Source organism: Manis javanica, chromosome 11 (assembly GCF_040802235.1).
Source record: "Manis javanica isolate MJ-LG chromosome 11, MJ_LKY, whole genome shotgun sequence".
NCBI classification, from domain to species: Eukaryota; Metazoa; Chordata; class Mammalia; order Pholidota; family Manidae; genus Manis; species Manis javanica.
Window position 1 is genome coordinate 41,224,854 of NC_133166.1, and position 23,237 is coordinate 41,248,090.

Below are 23,237 nucleotides of genomic sequence, written 5' to 3' on the forward strand. Positions count from 1 at the left end.
GTGGAGGCACAGAGGGGGGTTAAGCAGAATTAAAGTATAACTTGTAATCAGTAGTCCAAAGTCCAAGGTGTTTCAGCCCCTACTTAGCCATTCAAGTTCTCATTCCTGGGCCTTTTGCTGTGTACCTCCTTACAACCCATGCTTACTTCTCTTTGATCTATATTTCATAATTCCTTTAACTTTTCTCCTTGACTCTTTTTTTTTTTTCTGGTTTTGATGTGCAGAATCATATTTTTGTCTTCCCTCAGGTTCTTTGTATAAGAAGTCTACATTTGACTATTCTGCCTCAGCTTGTGTTAAGAAATATTCCTTGTACTTTAGTGGAGTCTTTGAGACCCTGTTATGTGGTCACTAGCCCTACCTCGCATACTTCAGCCCTGTTGGCAGGACCAGACAGATAGTGTAAAAATCTATTTGCCTCTCATTTACTAGTTCTTAGATTGGAAAGTTAGATCACTTGTTTTAAACTTTCCTTTTTTCTGATATAAGCATTATGCCATACATTGGTCTCTAGGCATTGTTTTAGCTGATTCCTACCAATTTTATGATGTTGAATTTTTATCATCCTTCTGTTCACAATATTTCATTTTTTCTTGTGCTTTTTTCCTTAACTCATGGGCTTTTGATATTGTGTAATTTCCAAATATATTTCACTTTTTGTAGTTATCATATTGTTATTTGATTTCTAATTTAATTCTGAGTAGTCAGAAAACACAATCTGTAAGGGTTCAGCCTTTTAAATTTTTTTGAGATTGTTTTATGGACCAGCATTTGTTATATGAAAAAAAGAGAATGCAGGCTGCACTGGTTAGGTGCAATGTTCAGTAAAGGTCAATGAGTATTCAGGTCTTCTATGCTCTTATTGGCATTTTTCTGTCCAGTTATTCTACCAATTACTAAAATAGGGATGTGAAAGTCTCTGCAGTTGTGTATTTTCCCCTTTAGTTCTTTCATTTTGTTTCATGTATTTTGAAGCTTTGCTATTAAGAACTCTCAATATTTAAGATTGTTACATATTCTTGATGAATTGACTCTTATGAGATGTCTTTTTGACCTTTGCTACTTTTCCTTATCTTGAAGCCCTTGTTTTCTATTACATTCATCTGTTTTATTTTTTGTTGTTCGTTTTTACTTTTTTAGTATTTTCCCTTTTAACTTTTTTTATATCTATTTTGCAATGAGTAATTTTTAGGATCCCATTTTATCTCCACTGGTTCCTTATTATAAATCTTTGCTTTGTTATTTTACTGGTTATTGTGGCTTTTATAACTACATCTTCAACTTGTTATAATCTGCCTTCAAGTGATACTATACTACCTCATGTATAATATGAAAAACTTACAGTAGTGTACTCATTTCTTCTGTTGGCCTTCATGCTATTGCTGAATACATTTTATTTCAGATACTTTAAACCCAAGCATACATTGTGTTTATATAAACAGACAAAATTTATTAAAGAGAAACAATAAGAAAACAACTAAAAAAATAAAAACGTAAGTAAAAATAATTTTTAAAAAATTTTTAAGCAATAATAAGGAAGTATTTTCTGCTTTTACCATGCAGATAACATTTCCAGGGTTCCTCATTTTTTTTGTGGATGTTCATATTTTCATCTGTTATCATTTTCCTTCTGCCTGAAGGACTCCCTTTAACATTTCATGTTGTGCAGAAACACAAGTGATGATTCCTTTCAGCTCTTATATATCTGAAATGTTTTACTTTCACTCATTGTTGAAATTTATTTTGGCTAGGCATGAATCCTAAGTTGACAGGTTTTCTTTTTCTTTAAAAGCTTTAAAGCTATTACTAGGCTGTCTTTTCCCTTGCTTTTTTCACAGAAGAAATCTGCTGACATTCTTTTCTTTGTTCCTCTCCACGTAACATGTTTTTTTTTCTGACTACTTTTAAGATATTTTACTTTATCACCCTTTTGTGGAAGCTTGATTATGATGTACTTTCATGTTCTTTCCTTCATGTCTTTTGCACTTGGGGTTCATTGAGCTTCTTGGGGTTGTTCATATAGTTTTCAACACAGAGTATTTTTGGCCAGTATTTCTCCACGCTTTTTCTGTCTTCCTACTCCTTATTCAGGGACTCCATTTATACATATCTTAGGTCACTTGATTTTCTCCTATACTTCACTAACGCTTCCTTAATTTTAAGTGTTTTTCTTTCATATTTCATTTTGGATAGTTTCTATATTTGTGGCTTGAAGTTCACTAAACTTTTCTTCTTTAATATCTACTCAGCCAATAACCCCATCCATTATATTTCTCATCATATACATTGTACCCTTTATCTCTATTAGCTTGATTTGGAGATATATACAAATGTGTGTGTGTATGTGTGTGTGTGTCTATGTGTATGTATATATATATATAAACTCATAAGATATATATACTCTTTTCATATCCCTAGTTAACTTTTTAACATATGAATATAGTTACAGTAGCTGTTTTAATGTCCTGCCTTCTAATTCTGATACCTGTGTCAGGTGCATTGGTGTCAAATGATTTTTTTTCCCTCTTCACTTTGAGTTACATTTTCCTATTTCCATTCATCTTAATAATCTTTGATTGGATGCTAGTCAGTGTTGATTTTTACCTTGTTGGAGGCTGCATATTTTTGTGTTCCTATAAATACTCCTGAGCTTTTCACTGGGGAACACTTAATATATTTATATACATTTAAATCCTTTTGGGCCTTTTAATATTTTTACTTGGGGCCAGAGCAATGTTTAATATAAGGCTAATTATTGTGCACTACTGATGCAAGACCCTTTAGTGTACTCTATCCAGTATTAACTAGTGATTATGAGAATTTCCAGTCTAGCTGGTGGAAGCAGGCACTCTTCCCCTCCTATGTGAGCCTCAGGCACTATTACCTCTAGTCCATTCTGCTGGTTTTTCTCCAGCTTTGTGTAGTTTCATCACACTCATTCTGATCAATACTCTGCTGAATCCTTGAAGGTAACACCCTGCAGACTCCAGAGTTCTCTCTCTGTGCATCTTCCCCTCCCCAATACTCTGTCCTATAAATTCTAGCTGCCTGTTTCTCCGTACCATCAGCTCCATATCCTTAAACCAGGCAGTCCACTGGGCCCCCCTGAGTTCCTCCCCTCTGCACCATGGCCTGGACCTCTCTCACGGTAGCAAACTGGGGCAGTTGTCGGACTCCTCTCATGTGCTTCGTGTCTCTCAGGGATGACTCTTCTTAGTTGCCTAATTTCCAATATTGTTAAAACCATTTTTTTTCATGTATATGGTTGGGTCTGTTCTTGTGTATTTGGAGTAGAAAGGTAAGTCCAGTCTCTTTTACTCAATATTGGTTAAAAGTAGAAGCCTGTTCATTTTTCAACTCAGTGTGTTTTTATTTCAGTCCTTGAATATAATGGTTTATTTAACCATTGAAGTTTTGTGTACTAAATGCAACATTTAAGTTAACAATGGCATTGGTTTCTTTTACCTGCTTTTTCTTTTTAGCATGGGTCATATTATTTTTTTAGATGTCTAAATGTCTAATAATTTTTATTGCATATGGAAGTTTATGGTCCTACTTAATAAGGGCAGGATTTTTCCTCAGAAGAGTGTTTTTTCATTACAGCAGGTAGTTAAATTGTCTAGGTTAAGTTCTGCCACCTCTGTGGTAGTGTTAACTGAAATCTCCCCTCAACTTTTTCACGTGGAACTCAATAGCTAACAACTAGTTAAGTCAGCTTTAGGCCTTAAATGATGTTTAACTATAGGTGTTGATAAAAGAGAAGCTAATTCTTACTCCAAAATATACAGAGGCTGTCCCACTGTATGATGTAATGGTTGATAGTATGTATTTTGAACTCAAATACAGACATTGGTTTAAATCCCCAGTTTACCACTTCCCAGATGCTGTACCATGGACATGTTTAAACATCTAAGCCTCCATTTTCTGTAAAATTAAGGAACTTCAAATTATGTCAGCAGCATCCTGAGGATCACACGAAATAAGGCATATAAAGCACTTGTCAGAGGGAACAGTTCAAATAGGTAGAAATTCAAAAATTATATTTGGCAGAGAAACTATCAAGAAACAGAATATTGTTAAACAGAATGGATGTAAGAGATAAATGGGGTAGTAGAACGGTTAAACATTTATTGGGATTCAGAGAAAAGAAAGAGGACTTTTTGTGGAATTAATATGTGTGCTTGGATTTTAATTAAAAAAAAACAGTCACTTACAGGCTAGGAAGCATGAAATGATATTGTGTATAGAATATGTGGATACTAAGACAGCCAGGCCAGAGTGTGCAAAAGCTTTGTGCTGAAGAATTTTAAGAAATAAAAGTGAATTAGTAAGCAAAGTAAGGCCAGATTTTTTATGTCTGAATGCCTGGTGGGAGGTGTTTCCAATGATAATCATTTGTGAGTGCTAGAGGAGCATGACATAATAAAGTCACAGAATCAGCAATTTCAGGTGAGAGTGAGCGTGATCTAGTTCACACCAGTGTTCATAGCAGTGAAACCTGAATAGCTCCACACTACAGAAACGTGTAGCTGCTGAGTGGCCACTCCAGGGAGGTCCATTTGGAGATTCACCTGGTCTGCCTAAGACAAACACTGATCCAGTTTAAACTTTGCTTGCTATAAAAACAAAAGAATGAGTGTATTGAGTTGGAAAGTGACTTACTTAAGCAGAAGTAGCTATTGAATGCCAAAATAGCTAGTGTTATTTTAATTACATTTTCCTGAGTGAGTCGTTTTAGGAACGTTACCCTAATAAATATTCTAATATTTTGTATGGGTTGGAGAGATCGGTGACTAAAAGATCAACCAGGAGATACTGTACTATCTCACATCTGAGGAAATAAGGAAATGGAGCATGGTTTTTGGCAACAGATCTAGAGAATGGATGCAAAGCAGACTTTTAAACCATGTCAAAGGAAAGCTTTCCACTGTACCTTTCTTCCCTTCCTCTGCCTTTCCTGCATTCAGTGAATATTCATTTTGTGCCCACTGAGTTCCAGGTCCTGTTCTGTCCTCATATATCCTCATGGGGACTAACACTGTAGTATGGGGAAGAAAATAAAAAGTAAATAAGATATGTAAAATACAAAGTTTGTTAGATGGTGGTAAGTACAAGATTAAACTATAGCAAGAGAGAGGATAGGGAGTATTTGGGCTTGAGAAGATGATTAAAGACTTGGACGTGGCGAGATTAACTCATGGGAGTATCTGAGAGAGTACTCTAGGCAGAAGGAACAGCATATGCAAACAACATATGCAAAGGCTGGCTTGTAGGGTGTGCCTGGGGAAGAGCTAGAAGGCAGTGTGGCTGTCCTGGGTAACAAAGGAACAGTGTTTAATGACTTCGAGGAGATAAGAAGATCATGGAAGGCTTTGTAAGTCATTATGAGAACTTTGACCTTTTCTTCATTGATTGTGAGGAATGAGAGCTGGGAAGGTATGGTGGGTCCTGGAAAATGAGTTTGATGCATAGAAAGATATGTGTTATGTAGCATTTAGGGCAGAATGGGTTTGAAATGAGATCTCTGAGATTAGCTAATCCATAGGCAATAATAAATATGTATATGAACTTGTGTTAGAGGTCAGTTTAGACAAAAAGGTCAGAGAGCCCCCAGAAACTAGACAGGAGAGTTGAAGTGTGAATGAACTGATTCTTTATGGAAGATCATTTGGGAATGATTTGTTTAGGGAATAGACAGGAAAAAAAAAACCTTCAGAGACATAATTAGAAGGGTGTAATCAGGAAGAGACTGATTTTCTTGTGCCAAGTAGTAAAGAGATGTACAAAAGGCACAGAGCCATATCACCCATGCCATTGATGCCTTATTAATAGCAAGACTCTTTCAGTGTAATGGACCAAAGCTAGTTGCTAATCAGGATTTACCAAGAAGAAACAGTAAGAATGATGTAAGAAACAGTAAGAATGATGTCACAGTACATTTCTGTAGCAGTTGACTGACTTCCAGAGCTTAGTCATACCTTACTGGAGCTTCGTTTGTGAGACCAACATGTATTTTTTAAATTGCAGTTTGGCTAATGAAGAAACTGAGGTGCAAAGAGTTCAATTAAGCCTTATGGCAACCCCTCAGCTGGTTAGTAGCAGATGAAAGCCTAAGTCCAAAACCCCGAGCTCCCACAGTCTAGAGTATTAAAGCTGCAAGAGGACTAAAGTGTGCTGGAGCACTGTCCTCTCACTTTACGCATCAGGAATAGAAGCCTGGAGACTTGAACTGTATTGGCGTGGGCACACTCTATTGGCAGGGTCGGCTCCTCTCTGACCAAGTGGGGATTAGAAATTAGAGAACGTTAATCACTGCAGGCCTAATGAATGCCTGTCTAGCTTTGCAGAGTAGCTTTACAAGGATCTCATTCAATCCTTAAAGCAACATTATGGGCTAGGTAATATCCTCATTGAAGAGCCAAGGAAATTGAAGCTGAAAAAAGGTAACTTGTTCAGAGGCCCCCAGCTAGGAAATAAATAGAGCCAGGACTCAAACTCAAGCGCATCAGACTACAAAGCTTTGTCTCATTGGTGCATTATCTTGACTCACATCCAACACAAAACTTCTCCCAGTTCTTTAGCTGCCTCCACAATGTGGTTGGTGCTGAGGGCTTTTCTTGTTTGTTTGGTTTTGTTGTAGACATTGTGCCATATGGTTTTGACCTGAGCACAGTCTTTCCTCTTAATATGGAAAGTGGTCTATCAAAACAGTTAGGAAATGCTAGCTGCAGCAATAAAGCACCCCAAACTGCAGAATGGCTCAATAAGATAGGAAGGTATTTATTTCTGCTCCTATTAATAGGCCCTGAAGTTTGAGGTCTGTGGAAGGGCTCTGCTCTGCATAGTCATGCAGGGAACCAGGCAGACAAAGGCTCTGCCACTTTTGAAAAGTAGCTTCCAAGGTTTCCTGTACATTACCCTACAGTGAGCAGGGAGAAATAGCATGGAGGCTCACGTGAGACATTCTTGTGGGCTTTTTTGGAATTAGGTTACATATCCCTAGAGCTAAAAGTCAGTCACATAGCCTCACCTGCATACAAAGGAGGCATGCTTAAGACACATTCTTAGGAGCCCAAGAAGCATAGGAGATGGAAGAGCTAGCCTGTTTCTACCACAGAGTCTCTCTGTCTCAGATATTTCCCTTTTTAGTTTCACTTAAACATTCAGATGCATGCTATATTCAGTACAGTCCAGGCAGTCAGCAAATATTTAGTAATAATAAGGCTGTTATTTACTATAATGGTGGCACTTTATGTTACTGATCCCACTTCCTTAAATTCATGAGACTTTTTGGTGGGGAGACAATCTATTTTTTTGTGGGGTATGTATTACAGATTCAAAGATTCTGTTCCTGAGTGTTTTACTATGTTACAGCTGTCTCAAAATCAAATGAATATTTTAACGACACAAAAATCACCTCTGAGTCCTAACCAGTTTCTTTAGTTGATATTAATTTTTTTGTCTTTTGTTTTTTTAGTAGTATAAACTCTAATGTGAATGCCCTATGCAACAGGAGAAATAATAAATTTTGCTTAAGTGTCTTTTTTATCTGTCCATCCTATGAAATTTGACTTTATTTTCTCCAGTCTACAAATGAGAATATTTGGGAAAATATGAACAGTGTACAGTGTATTAGTGTGTTGGTGAGCAGGGATTTGAAGTCATGTCTGTCTCCAATGCCCATGTTCTTAACCATGGTATGTTTTGAATATTCCAGTTTGCCCTGATAGGTTATGTGTGTCTGGAGTGCAGGAACCTTATTTTTCATCTCTGTATCACAGGGTATAATGCTTCATACATGTGTGTGCAATAAACTTTGTTGAATGAATGAAAATATAAAAATTTTTCCCTGTGACTCAACCTACGTACCCTACAAATCCTTAGAAAAGAGGTAACCCAACTGCAACTTGAGTGACAGCTACACTATGAATATTAACCAATTAATGTGAAATACAAAAGTATCTCCTTGAAAATAAGTGTTGAGAAAAACTTTAATAATTTCATAAATTATCAGATAGCATATCTGAGACAGAGAGGAGATCAGATGAAGAGGTTCATCTGATGCAACAGACTAGACTTTTGCAAAAATCCAAGGATTTGTTCTTGCAAATGGCTTTGGAAAGCAAATACACTGCACATCCCAAGTAAGGTTAAATGTTGGTACACATCCTATGAAAAAAATCTTTGGTAGCCATCTGTTTTTCATGGTGAATAAAAAGTCAAGGTATAGGTAGAACTCTTCATTGAAGGCAATTATAACTGTCTTTTGCTATCTATTGTTCCTCCTTAAAAACCTCTGAACAATAGATATAGAAGCAAAGTATTGAATAGAAGCTACATGGTGTCTTTTAGAGATAAATAACATGTAAAGGTTAAACTAACTCCATTATATTTAGTTTCGTGAATTGACATTGTATCTTCATGATTTGCAAACAGCAGGAAATCTGTGGTGCTTTGAATCTCTTACAGTGCATTTCCATGGTTCCTTTCATTTAGTTCATGCACATTTATTTCTCATTCATTCGTTCCCACAAACTTTTGTTGGACACCTTCATATTGCTTGACACACACACTTACTATCACTAGAAATATAAACCAAAGATGTTGTTCCTGTTCTTGGGAAATTTGCATTCGAGTGTGGGACACAAAAGGGAAATAACTGTGATTGAACAAATTATGTGTGTGATGAGATGTGTGTGTCTGTATTGAGGCACCAGTATAAGGGGGGGAGGACCTGTGTGTCTGGAGGAGTTGGAAAAGGTGCTATTGTTTGAGTTTAAAGGATAAGTATGTTTACTTTCTGCATTTCAGGAATTGTGTCTTCTTCACTTTTACATCTCCTGTAATGCAAATATCCTTGATGGACATATCCTGTAAGGGAAATATCCTTCAGGTCAACCTACATTTAGGTAACTGAATAAATCCATTATCTTTGTGTAAATCTTCCTTTCTTCATCAACAAGATGATATGATAGAGAAGTGACAGATACAGGCTCTAGCTAGTTTTGACCTGGTTTCACCATGTGTTCACTGTGTGACCTGGGCTGTAATGTGCGTTATTATGAAGCAGACACTTGGTGCTGAGGATACAGAAATGAACGCGATAGCTTCTCTCTGGAGAATCCCCAGCATCTCATGTCCTCTGCCACATTACCAGGTTTGTGCTAGATTAAACTGAGACTTAAACAAAATCCTAGGATTTGTGATAGGAAGGAAAAATGATGTGCTTTTGTTTGTCCTTCTCCTTGGGGTGGCTGACATACTGTGTGATGCAGCTTGGCTGTTGGTCCGTAAACTGGTCCCTGGACATGTAAGGCAAGGAGAGAAAGAGGCAGACTACCCCAGATTGGTAGGTGGCAGGTTTAATAAGCAAGGGAACTCATGTACCAGGCACCTGTTGGATAGTGGTAAGACAATTAGGTTTCCGTGCTGACCTGCTAGAATCTGAAAAGTTTGCATAGAGGCCTTAACTGGGTTCAGTCATGTACACTGTCCAGATGGTCTCAACAGCACATTGCTCTCTCAAGGCTGCATCCTTGAAAATGGCTCCCACTGTGGGAACAGTGAGCAGAACATACATTCCAAGGACAGGGGAGGGGATGAGGAGCCTCCCATCACACAGGCCCAGCTCACAGGTCAGCTGGCACGCACATCCTCTCAGTGACCTCCGCCAGCACAGGCTTTCTGCGATTCATCAGAATTCCTCAGGAGACAGAGTTGGATTCCATAGCGAAGTCACCAAGACCCCATTCCCAGAGCATCTGTCTTGTTTGTTTGCCTGTAGCAAGTGCTGACTGAAAGAAACATATCTCTGAGGACACAGGCAGCCACAGCCCATGCATAGTTTTTCAAGTCCCCAAAATGTCACTGAAAAGCCTCCAAGTGTTTTCTGTATTTTGGGTTTGTGGCAGTTGCTTTTAATAGTACTGTGACTATGCAGAAGAAACAGCCAATTTTATGAACATGATGAAAATATGAGCACCTCTCGAGAGCAGTCTGGTTGCATATAAAATTGAATTTTTGGCGTCAGTTACAGACCTTGGGCATTGAACAGAAATGTGCAGCCCTGTCACCAGGTGCCAGGTGTGATGAGCCCTGGTTTTTCCCATTGATTCCCCAGAATTTGCTGTGGGCAGTGCAGCTCCCAGACAAGGGGCATCTCCACTGCTTTTCTCATTTTTGATGTAAGCCAAGGATTTCCCAGGGTCTCCAGGGAAGCTGTCGGCATGTAAGTGCCTGCCTATCTTCACTCCCTATGAGAGTCCCCAGTGCCACACACAAATACCTCCTGTCCTGCTGGATTATAGAAGCTTTTACTGATCTCTCTCATCATTTTATTTTGGGAATAAAAATATAACTGAAAAAATATTTGTACATAATTCACCACTCCTCCTCCTCTTAGAAATTACCTATTGAATTGAGGGCTAGAAGAAATATTTGTAAGATGTTCAGATAATTTATCCTCTAAACTGGATGGTTTTGAGAGTAAAATGGGGCAGGAGGTGTAAGCTAGACGTATCTCAGGCCAGCCGGGGCATGATTGCTTCACTTATTTGAGAAGCTTTTGCTTTTGCTTTGCTGGTTTTCCAAAACACTAGCTGTGGCTCGATGATTGTTAGCTAAATACTGTCGGTAGCCTAGAAGTGACAAGGTCTGTGATCATGACTGCCTTGCTGGGAGCTTTGGGAATAAATGTTAAGGTAGAATTTGTTGCTGCTCTGTTACAGAGAGCTCTTTCAGCCTAACAGAAAAATTATCTCTGACAAGCAGTCTTCTAGTTAAGCTTGTGTCTCTTGGTGACTTGTATTCAAAATACTGACCTGACTCATGACCTGGGCTGGCCCTTCCTCTCTGTCAGACATCTTCTCAAGTCACCTCTCTATTTCAGTTTTTGAAAGTTTTGGTGATCCAAGGTGTGTCCCATAGAACCACACACCTGTAGAGTAACAGAAATGACAGTGTGGTTTTGAGAATTCATTCTCTGAGGATTTATACTAGATGCACACACGACTTGACTGCAGTAGCAAAGTGCCTTCAAAATACTGGATCCTAAGGGCCAATGGCACTTGGAAACTGAAGAGCTTCTGTACATCAAGGAACTGGATGGGCTGAATGATACAAGCCCTAAAGAAAGAACATGGCAGTTGGCAGAAAAAGGAGTCGTGCGGTGTAAAGAGCTACACCTTTTCTCTCTTTACTTGGCTGGAGTGCCATGAGATAAGAATGGCAGGTTTCCAATGACACTGACAGCCCTAGTGTGACTCAGGACCCGTGAAGGGACTGGAACTTCTGGGAACTCAGGTAGCTGATTGCCCCTGAGCTGCTGCCTGCTGCAGGGCACGGTGAAAAAGACTCCAAAGTGCGTCTTTTTCATGATGTGTTGTATCCCAGGATTAATTAGATTTCTGTGCATATAAGATGCTGTAGTTCAGGTATTTCCAGGAGAACTAGGGGGAGATTCCCAGCTAGCAAGCCTTCGGACTAGAGGATCTGTGCGGGATCTAGCACTTGGCTTAGCCTGAAAAGCCAGGTCCTAGAGCAAGAAAAGCTCAGAATACTTCTTTTCTTCAGGAGTGACTGAAGACTGAGGATCTCTGGTAGACTACCATAAATTAAGCCCTCAAGTGAATCAACAGTTTTAAAAGAATTAGAATAGTAATTTCCCAGCTTGCTCCCCAGAATATTAGTTACACAAGACATTAAAAGTGCCTTGAGAAAAAGCCTTCCTTAGCCAAATACATTCGAGAAACAGTGTACATGGTTATCCTAAGTTTTATAGGGCATATAAATAATAAGTCTCTGAAACTGCAGTGTAAAAAAATCAGTTTAACACTATTTAGCCCAGAGTTCCTGTACTTATTTGTTAATAGATATTTTTTTTTGAGAGGGCATATCTCATATTTATTGATCAAATGGTTGTTAAAAACAATAAAATTCTGTATAGGGGAGTCAATGCACAATGCACACTCATTAATCCACCCCAAACCTAATTTTCATCAGTCTCCAATCTTCTGAAGCATAACGAACAAGTTCTTACATGGACAACAAATTCTTACATAGTGAATAAGTTCCTACATGGTGAACAGTACAAGGGCAGTCATCACAGAAACTTTCAGATTTGATCACGCATTATGAACTACAAACAATCAGTTCAAATATGAGTATTCGTTTGATTTTTATACTTGATTTATATGTAGATACCACATTTCTCTCTTTATTATTATTATTTTTAATAAAATGCTGAAGTGGTAGGTAGATGCAAGATAAAGGTAGAAAACATAGTTTAGTGTTGTAAGAGAGCAAATGTAGATGATCAGGTGTGTGCCTGTAGACTATGTGTTAACCCAAGCTAGACAAGGGCAATAAAACATCCACGGATGCAGAAGATTTCTCTCAGAACAGGGGGGGTGAGGTTCTAAGCCTCACCTCTGTTGATCCCCAATTTCTCACCTGATGGTGAGAGTCGCCCCCTGCGACTGTGCCTGTCTTAGGTTGTTCCTCCCTTGAGGAATCTTACCCGTCTCTGGCTAACCAGTCATCTTCCGGGGCCATACAGGGAGATGTAAAGTTGGTAAGTGAGAGAGAAGCCATATTGTGTGAAAAGGTTAGCTTTTTACTTCTTTGCAGATTTATGCCCTGTGGCTTCTATGCCCAGCATTTGTCTTGAAGTATCTTTACCACTTGGAAGAATTATGATACTTAGTGAATTCGATATGAGGCACAAACTCTATTTAAGGGTTGTAATTAGGAAGGAAGAAGAAAAGCTATAGTGGTAACAGACGGAAGAAAACATGGGAAGATTGATTATTTCTTTGACATATCTTCTTGTAGAGTAGCTTCAGCATGTATAGGTTTTAAACTACTAATTAAATTTGCACACATATGAACATAATAGGAGTACAGTTACATAACCAAAGCAGACCTATAATTACCAGCCATCTCCAGGGAAACCAAGAAAACCAGTTAGGCACCTTAGGCATTTGTGAAAACTTATCTATGATATGGTGGATATTGTCCAACTGAACTTGAACAGTCTGAGAGAAATCAGACAAATTAAAACAACCCATTCCTGGGGACTGTTCACATCCCATATGTTCTTTTAACAGCAGATAGTCTGTAGTTGTAAGATTTTGGAGCGCTACAATTTGCACTTCTCCTAATTCCTGGTTGAGTTCCAATAGTATAGATCCAGTCAAATTTGTTGTTTTACTGTATGCACAGGCCAGCTTAGATATCTCCTTCTTCATTCCCATGGCAAGTCCAGGAACCGGTGGGATGAGTGTATCTACAGCTGTAGCAGCGTGTGGATCTTTGTTGGGGTTTTTTGATGATCATCTTCTGGCATGAGTCTTCCAGAGAGTGCTGATGTTGGAAGTTCTTTTTCATATCGTATCTTAGTTTATTTTCTGGGTAGCCAAATTAGGCTTTGATCCTCTGTATAAACACAAACAGACCCTTTGCCCACACTTTGATATGCCCTTTATACCATTGTGTAGAACTCATTGGAAGTCACCACACAGGAATTGCTTTTTTTTTTTTTTAAGAGAAAGGAATATTATCAGAAAAATGTACCTCCATAGCCAATCATCTGACACCCTTTAAGTGGCCAAAATTAAGGATATGTAAAGCATACATTAATCGTTGATTGACAGTTAGTTTTATCCTATCAGGGAGTAATCCCCCTTTTCTTTCTTTCTTTCTTTTTTTTGTTATCATTAATCTACACTTACATGACAAATATTATGTTTACTAGGCTCTCCCCTATACCAGGTCCCCCCTATAAACACCTTTACAGTCACTGTCCATCAGCATAGCAAAATGTTGTAGAATCACTACTTGTCTTTTCTGTGTTGTACAGCCCTACCCTTTCTCCCACTCTCCCCATTGTGCTTCCTAATCTTAATACCCCCCCTTGTACTTCCCCCTCCTTATCCCTCTCTACCCACCCATCTTCCCCAGTCCCTTTCCCTTTGCAACCTGTTAGTCCATTCTTGAGTTCTGTGATTCCGCTGCTGTTTTGTTCCTTCAGTTTTTCCTTTGTTCTTATACTCCACAGATGAGTGAAATCATTTGGATTTCTCTTTCTCCACTTGGCTTATTTCGCTGAGCATAATACCCTCCAGCTCCATCAATGTTGCTGCAAATGGTAGGATTTGCCCTTTTCTTATGGCTGAGTAGTATTCCGTTGTCTATATATACCACATCTTCTTTATCCATTCATCTACCGATGGACATTTAGGTTGCTTCCAATTCTTGGCTATTGTAAATAGTGCAGCGATAAACATAGGGGTGCATCTGTCTTTCTTAAACTTGATTGCTGTGTTCTTAGGGTAAATTCCTAGGAGTGGAATTCCTGGGTCAAATGGTAAGTCTGTTTTGAGCATTTTGATGTACCTCCATACTGCTTTCCTCAATGGTTGAACTAACTTACATTCCCACCAGCAGTGTAGGAGGGCTCCCCTTTCTCCACAGCCTCACCAACATTTCTTGTTGTTTGTCTTTTGGATGGCAGCCATCCTTACTGGTGTGAGGTGATACCTCATTGTAGTTTTAATTTTCATTTCTCTGATAATTAGCGATGTGGAGCATCTTTTCATGTGTCTGTTGGCCATCTGTATTTCTTTTTTTGAGAGCTGTCTGTTCAGTTCCTTGGCCCATTTTTTAATTGGGTTATTTGTTTTTTGTTTGTTGAGGCGTGTGAGCTCTTTATATATTCTGGATGTCAAGCCTTTATCAGATGTGTCATTTTCAAATATATTCTCCCATACTGTAGGGTTCCTTTTTGTTCTATTGATGGTGTCTTTTGCTGTACAGAAGCTTTTCAGCTTAATATAGTCCCACTTGTTCATTTTTGCTGTTGTTTTCCTTGCCTGGGGAGATATGTTCAAGAAGAGGTCACTCATGTTTATGTCTAAGAGGTTTTTGCCTATGTTTTTTTCCAAGAATTTAATGGTTTCATGACTTACATTCAGGTCTTTGATCCATTTTGAGTTTACTTTTGTATATGGGGTTAGACAATGGTCCAGTTTCATTCTCCTACATGTAGCTGTCCAGTTTTTCCAGCATCATCTGTTGAAGAGACTGTCATTTCACCATTGTATGTCCATGGCTCCTTTATCAAATATTAATTGACCATGTATGTCTGGGTTAATGTCTGGAGTCTCTAGTCTGTTCCATTGGTCTGTGGCTCTGTTCTTGTGCCAGTACCAAATTGTCTTGATTACTATGGCTTTATAGTAGAGCTTGAAGTTGGGGAGTGAGATCCCCCATGCTTTATTCTTCTTTCTCAGGATTGCTTTGGCTATTCGGGGTCTTTGGTGTTTCCATATGAATTTTTGAATTATTTGTTCCAGTTCATTGAAGAATGTTGCTGGTAGTTTCATAGGGATTGCATCAATCTGTATATTGCTTTGGGCAGGATGGCCATTTTGATGATATTAATTCTTCCTAGCCACGAGCATGGGATGAGTTTCCATCTGTTAGTGTCCCCTTTAATTTCTCTTAAGAGTGACTTGTAGTTTTCAGAGTATAAGTCTTTCACTTCTTTGGTTAGGTTTATTCCTAGGCATTTTATTTTTTTTTGATGCAATTGTGAATGGAGTTATTTTCCTGATTTCTCTTTCTATTGGTTCATTGTTAGTGTATAGGAAAGCCACAGATTTCTGTGTGTCAATTTTGTATCCTGCTACTTTGCTGTATTCTGGTATAAGTTCTAGTAGTTTTGGGGTGAGTCTTTAGGGTTTTTTATGTCCAATATCACGTCATCTGCAAATAGTTACAGTTTAACTTCTTCTTTACCAATCTGGATTCCTTGTATTTCTTTCTTTTGTCTAATTGCCATGGCTAGGACCTCCAGCACTATGTTAAAACCAGTGGGGAGAGTGGGCATCCCTGTCTAGTTCCCGATCTCAGCGGAAAAGCTTTCAGCTTCCCGCTGTTCAATATAATGTTGGCTGTGGGTTTATCATAGATGGCCTTTATTATGTTGAGGTACTTGCCCTCTATTCCCATTTTGCTGAGAGTTTTTATCATGAATGGATGTTGAACTTTGTCAGATGCTTTTTCAGCATCTATGGAGATGATCATGTGATTTTTGTCTTTCTTTTTGTTGATGTGGTGGATGATGTTGATGGACTTTTGAATGTTGTACCATCCTTGAATCCCTGGGATGAATCCCACTTGGTCATGGTGTACGATCCTTTTGATTTATTTTTGAGTTCGGTTTGCTAATATTTTGTTGAGAATTTTGCATCTACGTTCATTAGGGATATTGGTCTGTAGTTTTCTTTTTTGGTGGGGTCTTTGCCTGGTTTTGGTATTAGGGTGATGTTAGCTTCATAGAATGAGTTTGGGAGTATCCCTTCCTCTTCTATTTTTTGGAAAACTTTAAGGAGAATTGGTATTGTGTCTTCCCTGTATGTCTGATAAAATTCCGAGGTGAATCCATCTGGCCCGGGGGTTTTGTTCTTTGGTAGTTTTTTGATTACCACTTCAATTTTGTTGCTGGTAATTGGTCTGTTTAGATTTTCTGTTTCTTTCTGGGTCAGTCTTGGAAGGTTGTATTTTTCTGGGAAGTTGTCCATTTCTCCTAGGTTTCCCAGCTTGTTAGTATATAGGTTTTCATAGTACTCTCTAATAATTCTTTGTATTTCTGTGGGGTCCGTTGTGATTTTTCCTTTCTCATTTCTGAGACTGTTGATTAGTGTTGACTCTCTTTTCCTCTTGATAAATCTGGCTAGAGGCTTATCTATTTTGTTTATTTTCTCAAAGAACCAGCTCTTGGTTTCATTGATTTTTGCTATTGTTTTATTCTTCTCAATTTTATTTATTTCTTCTCTGATCTTTATTATGTTCCTCCTTCTGCTGACCTTAGGCCTCATTTGTTCTTCTTTTTCCAATTTCGATAATTGTGACATTAGACATGGGATTGTTTTTCGTTTCATAAATATGCCTGGATTGCTATATACTTTCCTCTTAAGACTGCTTTTGCTGTGTCCCACAGTAGTTGGGGCTTTGTGTTGTTGTTGTCGTTTGTTTCCATATATTGCTGGGTCTCCATTTTGATTTGGTCATTGATCCATTGATTATTTATGAGTATGTTGTTAAGCCTCCATGTGTTTGTGACCCTTTTTGGTTTCTTTGTACAGTTTATTTCTGGTTTTATGAGTTTGTGGTCTGAAAAGTTGTTTGGTAGGATTTCAATCTTTTGGAATTTACTGAGACTCTTTTTGTGGCCTAGTATGTAGTCTATTCTGGAGAATGTTCCATGTACACTTGAGAAGAATGTGTATCCTGTTGCTTTTGGATGTAGAGTTCTGTAGATATCTATTAGGTCCATGTGTTCTAGTGTGTTGTTCAGTGCCTCTGTGTCCTTACTTATTTTCTGTCTGGTGGATCTGTCCTTTGGAGTGAGTGGTATGTTGAAGTCTCCCAGAATGAATGCATTGCATTCTATTTCCTCCTTTAGTTCTGTTAGTATTTGTTTCAGGTATGTTGGTGCTCCTGTATTTGGTGCATATATATTTATAATGGTTATATCCTCTTGTTGGACTGAGCCCTTTATCATTATGTAATGTCCTTCTTTATCTTTTGTTACTTTCTTTATTTTGAAGTCTGTTTTGTCTGATACCAGAATTGCAACACCTGCTTTCTTCTCTCTGTTGTTTGCATGAAATATCTTTTTCCATCCCTTGACTTTAAGTCTGTCCATGTCTTTGGGTTTGAGGTGAGTCTCTTGTAAGCAGCATATGGATGGATCTTGCTTTTTTATCCATTCTATTACTCTGTGTCTTTTGATTGGTGCATTCAGTCCATTTACATTTAGGGTGATTATTGAAAGGTATGTACTTATTGCCATTGCAGGCTTTAAGATAGTGGTTACCAAAGGTTCAGGGTTAGCTTCTTTACTATCTTACTGTCTAACTTAACTCGCTTGTTGAGCTATTATAAACATTGTCTGATGATTCTTTATTTCTCTCCCTTCTTATTCCTCCTCCTCCATTCTTCATATGTTGGGTGTTTTGTTCTGTGCTCTTTTTAGGAGTGCTCCCATCTAGAGCAGATGCCTTGTAGAGGTGGTTTGTGGGAGGCAAATTCCCTCAACTTTTGCTTGTCTGGGAATTGTTTAATCCCTCCTTCATATTTAAATGATATTAGTGCTGGATACAGTATTTTTGGTTCGAGGCCCTTCTGTTTCATTGCATTAGGTATATCATGCCATTCTCTTCTGGCCTGTAGGGTTTCTGTTGAGAAGTCTGATGATAGCCTGATGGGTTTTCCTTTGTAGGTAACCTTTTTTTCTCTCTGGCTGCCTTTAATACTTTGTCCTTGTCTTTGATCTTTGCCATTTTAATTATTATGTGTCTTGGTGTTGCCCTCCTTGGATCCCTTGTCATGGGAGTTCTGTGTACCTCTGTGGTGTGAGAGGCCATTTCTTCCCCTAGTTTGGGGAAGTTTTCGGCAATTATTTCTTCAAAGACACTTTCTATCCCTTTTTCTCTCTCTTCTTCTTCTGGTACCCCTATAATGCGGATATTGTTCCATTTCGATTGGTCACTCAGCTCTCTTAGAATTCTTTCATTCCTGGAGATCCTTTTATCTCTCTCTTCATCAGCTTCTCTGCATTCCTGTTCTCTGTTTTCTAGTCCATTAATGGTCTCTTGCATCTCCTCCATTCTGTTTTGAAGTCCTTCCAAAGCTTGTTTTGTTTTGAATTCTTTTTCAGGAAGACTGGTTAAATCTATCTCCCCAGGTTCCTTCTCAGGGGAAGATGTAGCAGATGCCGAAGCTGTCTGGGTTACTCTTGTCTGGATCATATTTTTTTGCCTTTTCATGTTGACAGGTGCTATTGACTGTCAGCTGGGAGGGTCAAACTTTTCACTTGCTACTGGCCTTTCTTTACTGGGACAACTGCGACCCCTAGTGTCTTGTGTTGGGTAATTGCGTGTAGACTGGGTCTGTGTTTTGCCTGGCTGATATGAAGGAATCTCCCTTTGTGAGTGCATGGTCTGCTTTAGGCTGCTTCTGGGCTTTCGCAGCTCCCGGAGGGGTAATGGATGGTGGGGCTGTTTGGCTGTTTACCTCCATGAGGGGTCTCAGAGCTGTTGCCCAGGGGGTAGTGTGCCTGGTTTTCCCTGTAATTTCCAGCCACTGGGCTGTGACCTGTGTTGTTTCCATCCAGCTGTTACGTCTCTGTCCGTTTAAGAGTTTCATAAAGCACTCGCTTTTCTTTGTCACAGGGGCATCAGCTTCAGAACCCACTCAGAGGCCTTGTTGTCCTGTTTCCCTAGTTTCCACCCCTCCACACATGCACTGTGTCTGTGCTCTCGTGTGGGTGGCTGGGGCTGGGTGTTTAGCAGTCCTGGGCTCCCTCTCCCTCCCGCCAGGTGCTGGGGTGAGGGGCGCTCGGGTCCCACCGGGCCAGGGCTTCTATCTTACCCCTTTCACCAGGCGCTGGGCTCTCACACGTGTGGATGTAGTCTGGCTGTTGTCCTGTGTCTTCTGGTCTCTCTTTTAGGGTTAGTTGTATTTGTTGTATTTTCAAAAATATATATGTTTTTGGGAGGAGATTCCCACTGTCCTACTCACACCGCCATGTTGGCTCCGCCTCGTTTATAGATATTTTTGAAGAACACCAAACAATATCTGGAAATCCAATTTTGGAACCATTGAATCAGAAAAGCATATGCACTTAATTTCCAAACTGTGCAAAACATCCTAAATTTTGTTTGTGATGATTCAGAGGCCGCACAGCATTTGCAATTAGGAATGTCCTTATGACCATCCGGTTTCACTTATTTTTCAATATATGAGAAAGCATCCCAAGAGGAAGCTTTCAATTTGTTTAGATTCTGGGGAAAAAGTGGTATTTATTTTTTCCTGTAACTCTCCTTTTAGGTGACTAACCAGTTTTAATTGATACGTTGACATGAGCATGTTTTAGGTGTTTACTGAAAGGTTAGTGTCAAAAGAAATTAATGTCCTGGTGGGCTTGTGTTTTTCTCTGAGGCAGATATTGATGAATGTACAGAGGGAATCATTGAGTGCCACAACCATTCCCGCTGCGTTAACCTGCCAGGGTGGTACCACTGTGAGTGCAGAAGCGGTTTCCATGACGATGGGACCTATTCACTGTCCGGGGAGTCCTGCATTGGTAAGCAGCTTTCAGCCATGCCCTCCATCCATCTGGACCTTAGCAGGAGGGCCAGCCTGCTTTGGTACCCTATTCAGCTCCCAGTGTTAAAATATGACTCCTTGCTGGTTAAATTAATCAGTTTTCAAATTTCTTCCCTCAACAATTCAAGGATGAGACCAGGATTTTTCAGTATAGGGTTTTAGAATGTATACAAAACTGGGGCAGTCAGTGTATCAAAACCTGGATCTGTATACTGTAGCATTTAGTTCTTTATAAGGAAAACGGTGATGGCTTGCTGAAAATATTAACTATTTGAAGGCCTCTGTGGGAGAAGGTGAAATAGTGCTAGACTTAGAAAGTTTAGTTTAAATCTCAGGTTTGTACCATGAAAGTCACTATACCCCTCTGAGTTTTCATCTGTGAAAATGTAAAAATGGGGTAATAACATACGTATATTGTTAGGATTAAATGGCATACCATATATTTAAGGATTGTAAGCTTTGAGATGATGCACAAACATGATATAATTACATTGACATTATTATTGTTGCCATCCCCACCATCATCTTGGCAAAGGCCTCCTTAGTCACTGTTCTGTTTATGGTTCTGTTAAATGCAAAACACAGGAAATTAACAGATGAAATTCTTTACCTTCAAGACCTTACAAACTTCATGATATCCAGACAGCTAATCAAAAATATAACTGTTTCCATGAGAGCCTTGGCCCGTCCAGTTATTTCATGTCAGATGGATTCAGCTGAATTCTTACTGCTGATTTGGATGGACCAGGAGGGCAAGCATTCTGACCATGGGTTCCCGAAGTTCTGAGGGCCAATGCTACTGAATCAGACAATGGGAATTTGACTTTAAAAACATTATCTGTGCTTATTGCTTACCTTTTTTTTTTTTTTAAAGGTTGCTGCTGAGATCCCTTAGTGTTTTTCTGGCTTCTCCCCTGAAGTTACCCTAAAGCAAAGATGAATTAGGAAACGGTGGGCACACAGCATGAATTGTACACCACAGTTTTGACATGACTGTTGAGAGGCATGCAGTGTAGCTATAAAAACCGTGGACCCTTGAGGCAGCCTTCCTGCAGTCATATTCTAGCTCTGCTGCTTCTAAGTAGGTTACCTTGGGCATGGTCTTACCTAGTGTATACCTCAGTTATCTCAGCTGTAAAATGGAAATGTTCTTATCTAGTTAGTTTGACTGTTACGAGAATTCATTGTATTAATATCTGCTAAACATCCAGTAAGTATTGTTAGTTGTTATTGTAAAGGGTCCTGCATAGTTAGCACTCCACCCCATACTCTTCCTGTTTCTTTTATGGTTTAATGATGATTTGTGATCTTAGGAAGAGGTTTACATTTATTCTGGGTCTTCACATACTTTTATGGCCAGGAACTTCTGTATGTGTGCAACTCGGTGTACATAGATGTTATGTGACTAAGAATAGATCCAATGGCTGTTGTTATGGAGGAATGGAGCTAGACTGATGACATATGTGATGTCCATTTGGGGGCTAAAAATAAGGATTTCATTTTTAAAAACAGTATTTGACCTCATTAATTAAAGAGACTCTTAGCTTTTTAGTGCATAAAGGACTTGAGACATCACCTGGTTGAACCAAGTTTTATAACCGGCTTGACCTGCTGTGGTGTTGCACGCATCTGTATGCCATCTACTCTGGCTGGAACAGAACAGAACTCTGAATCCAAGACAACCCTGCCTTTTCCTTGATCATGTTGATTCACATAGGAGCGTTTTCCTAAATTCAGCTCATTTCACTAGGGGCCCATGAAGTATTCTTCAATGTCTCCCTAGAAGTTATCACTCCTCTCCCCTGCCAACTCTAGACCTTTTACCCTGGTGTGTGTTGCGGTAGCTTTACTTGTTACACCACCATACAGTTTATTTGCTCTCTGACTAGACTTTATGAAATGGACTTCATTCTTCTGTTTCTCTAGTGAAACCCTTTGGTAGCTGGTATTCAAAAAATGAGAAAATGCAACCACTTCTTGTGCGTATCAAAGAAACTCAGTCTCAGAAAAGGTGACATTTTGCTCCCAGCCACATAGTGGTTTGATATGAGTTCAGACTCAGCCCCAGGTCACAGGTGACTCTCCACCCAAGAACCCAGATGCATTTCCAGTCTGCGTTGTCGCTCTGATGTAGTCATGAGTAGTTTCTTGTCACGTCCACATGTGCCGTTAGGGCTCAGATGTCACGGTCGCCTCCCCTGCTGATTTCTCTCGACCATGCTAGGCAGCATGCCTTGAGCATGACAGTGAACTCACCCAGTTCGGGCTTCTGCCTTTGCCAATCTTTCTATCTGGAACACTCAGCATCCCTAACTGCATGGCTGTCATCTTTCTCCATTTAATTCTCAGCTCAAATGCCACTCTTCCAAGGATACACTCTCTGACCATTTTATCTAAAGTTTCATTCCCCAGTCACTCCATTATGTCATTCTTTTTTATATCATATAGAATTTTTTTAATTCTCACATTTACTGGTCATACACATGTGTGTAATTGTCTCCTGCCACAAGGGCACAGATTCTCTGAGGACTGAGACCTTGTCTGTGTTTCACCATTGCACCTTTAGCCCCTAGAAAAATGTAGATGCAAAGTAGCCATTCAGTGCATATATGTCAAGCGACTGAAGGACTAGACAATCAAAAACCTTACCAGTTCAGATTTATCTTCTATTTGGTTTGACATAACTAGTTATGTAGACTGTGGTGCATGAGATGTTAAATACACGAAACCATGCAAGTTTTTTATTTCATAAACAAAATGTTTTGAGAACCACCATCACCCCCACCACTGCGTTAAGCCTTCTGGGAATATGGATATAAACCACTAATATCTCTGTTCTTGAGGGATTTTATGAGCTGGAATATTCTGAATCATAATAACATATCCTAATGGCACTGAAAATTATCACATCAGAATAGGCCATAAATAACATCAGCTACTAATGCTTACATTTAAAAGAAATAGCATCTAAAGCAATCTTTAAAGTTTATAAAAAGGTGTTTTAGCATATACTCAGTTAGGCACTTTTCCCCAGACAATAGCAGGAATGAAATATGTTAGAA

The 23,237-nt window shown here is 39.1% G+C and overlaps 1 protein-coding gene across 2 annotated transcripts in view; it reads left to right on the forward strand.

Annotated features, from left to right (window-relative positions):
• NELL1 (neural EGFL like 1) overlaps positions 1-23,237 on the forward strand; it is an 865,070-nt gene that overhangs the window by 801,748 nt on the left and 40,085 nt on the right. Inside the window, exon 16 of one of the 2 annotated variants that reach the window (XM_073216324.1) lies at positions 20,012-20,152. The exons of the other annotated variant lie outside the window; for it this stretch is intronic. Within the exon in view, the coding sequence (XP_073072425.1) occupies positions 20,012-20,152 (141 nt within the window). The remainder of the gene's footprint in view (positions 1-20,011; positions 20,153-23,237) is intronic. 2 annotated transcript variants of the gene reach the window in all.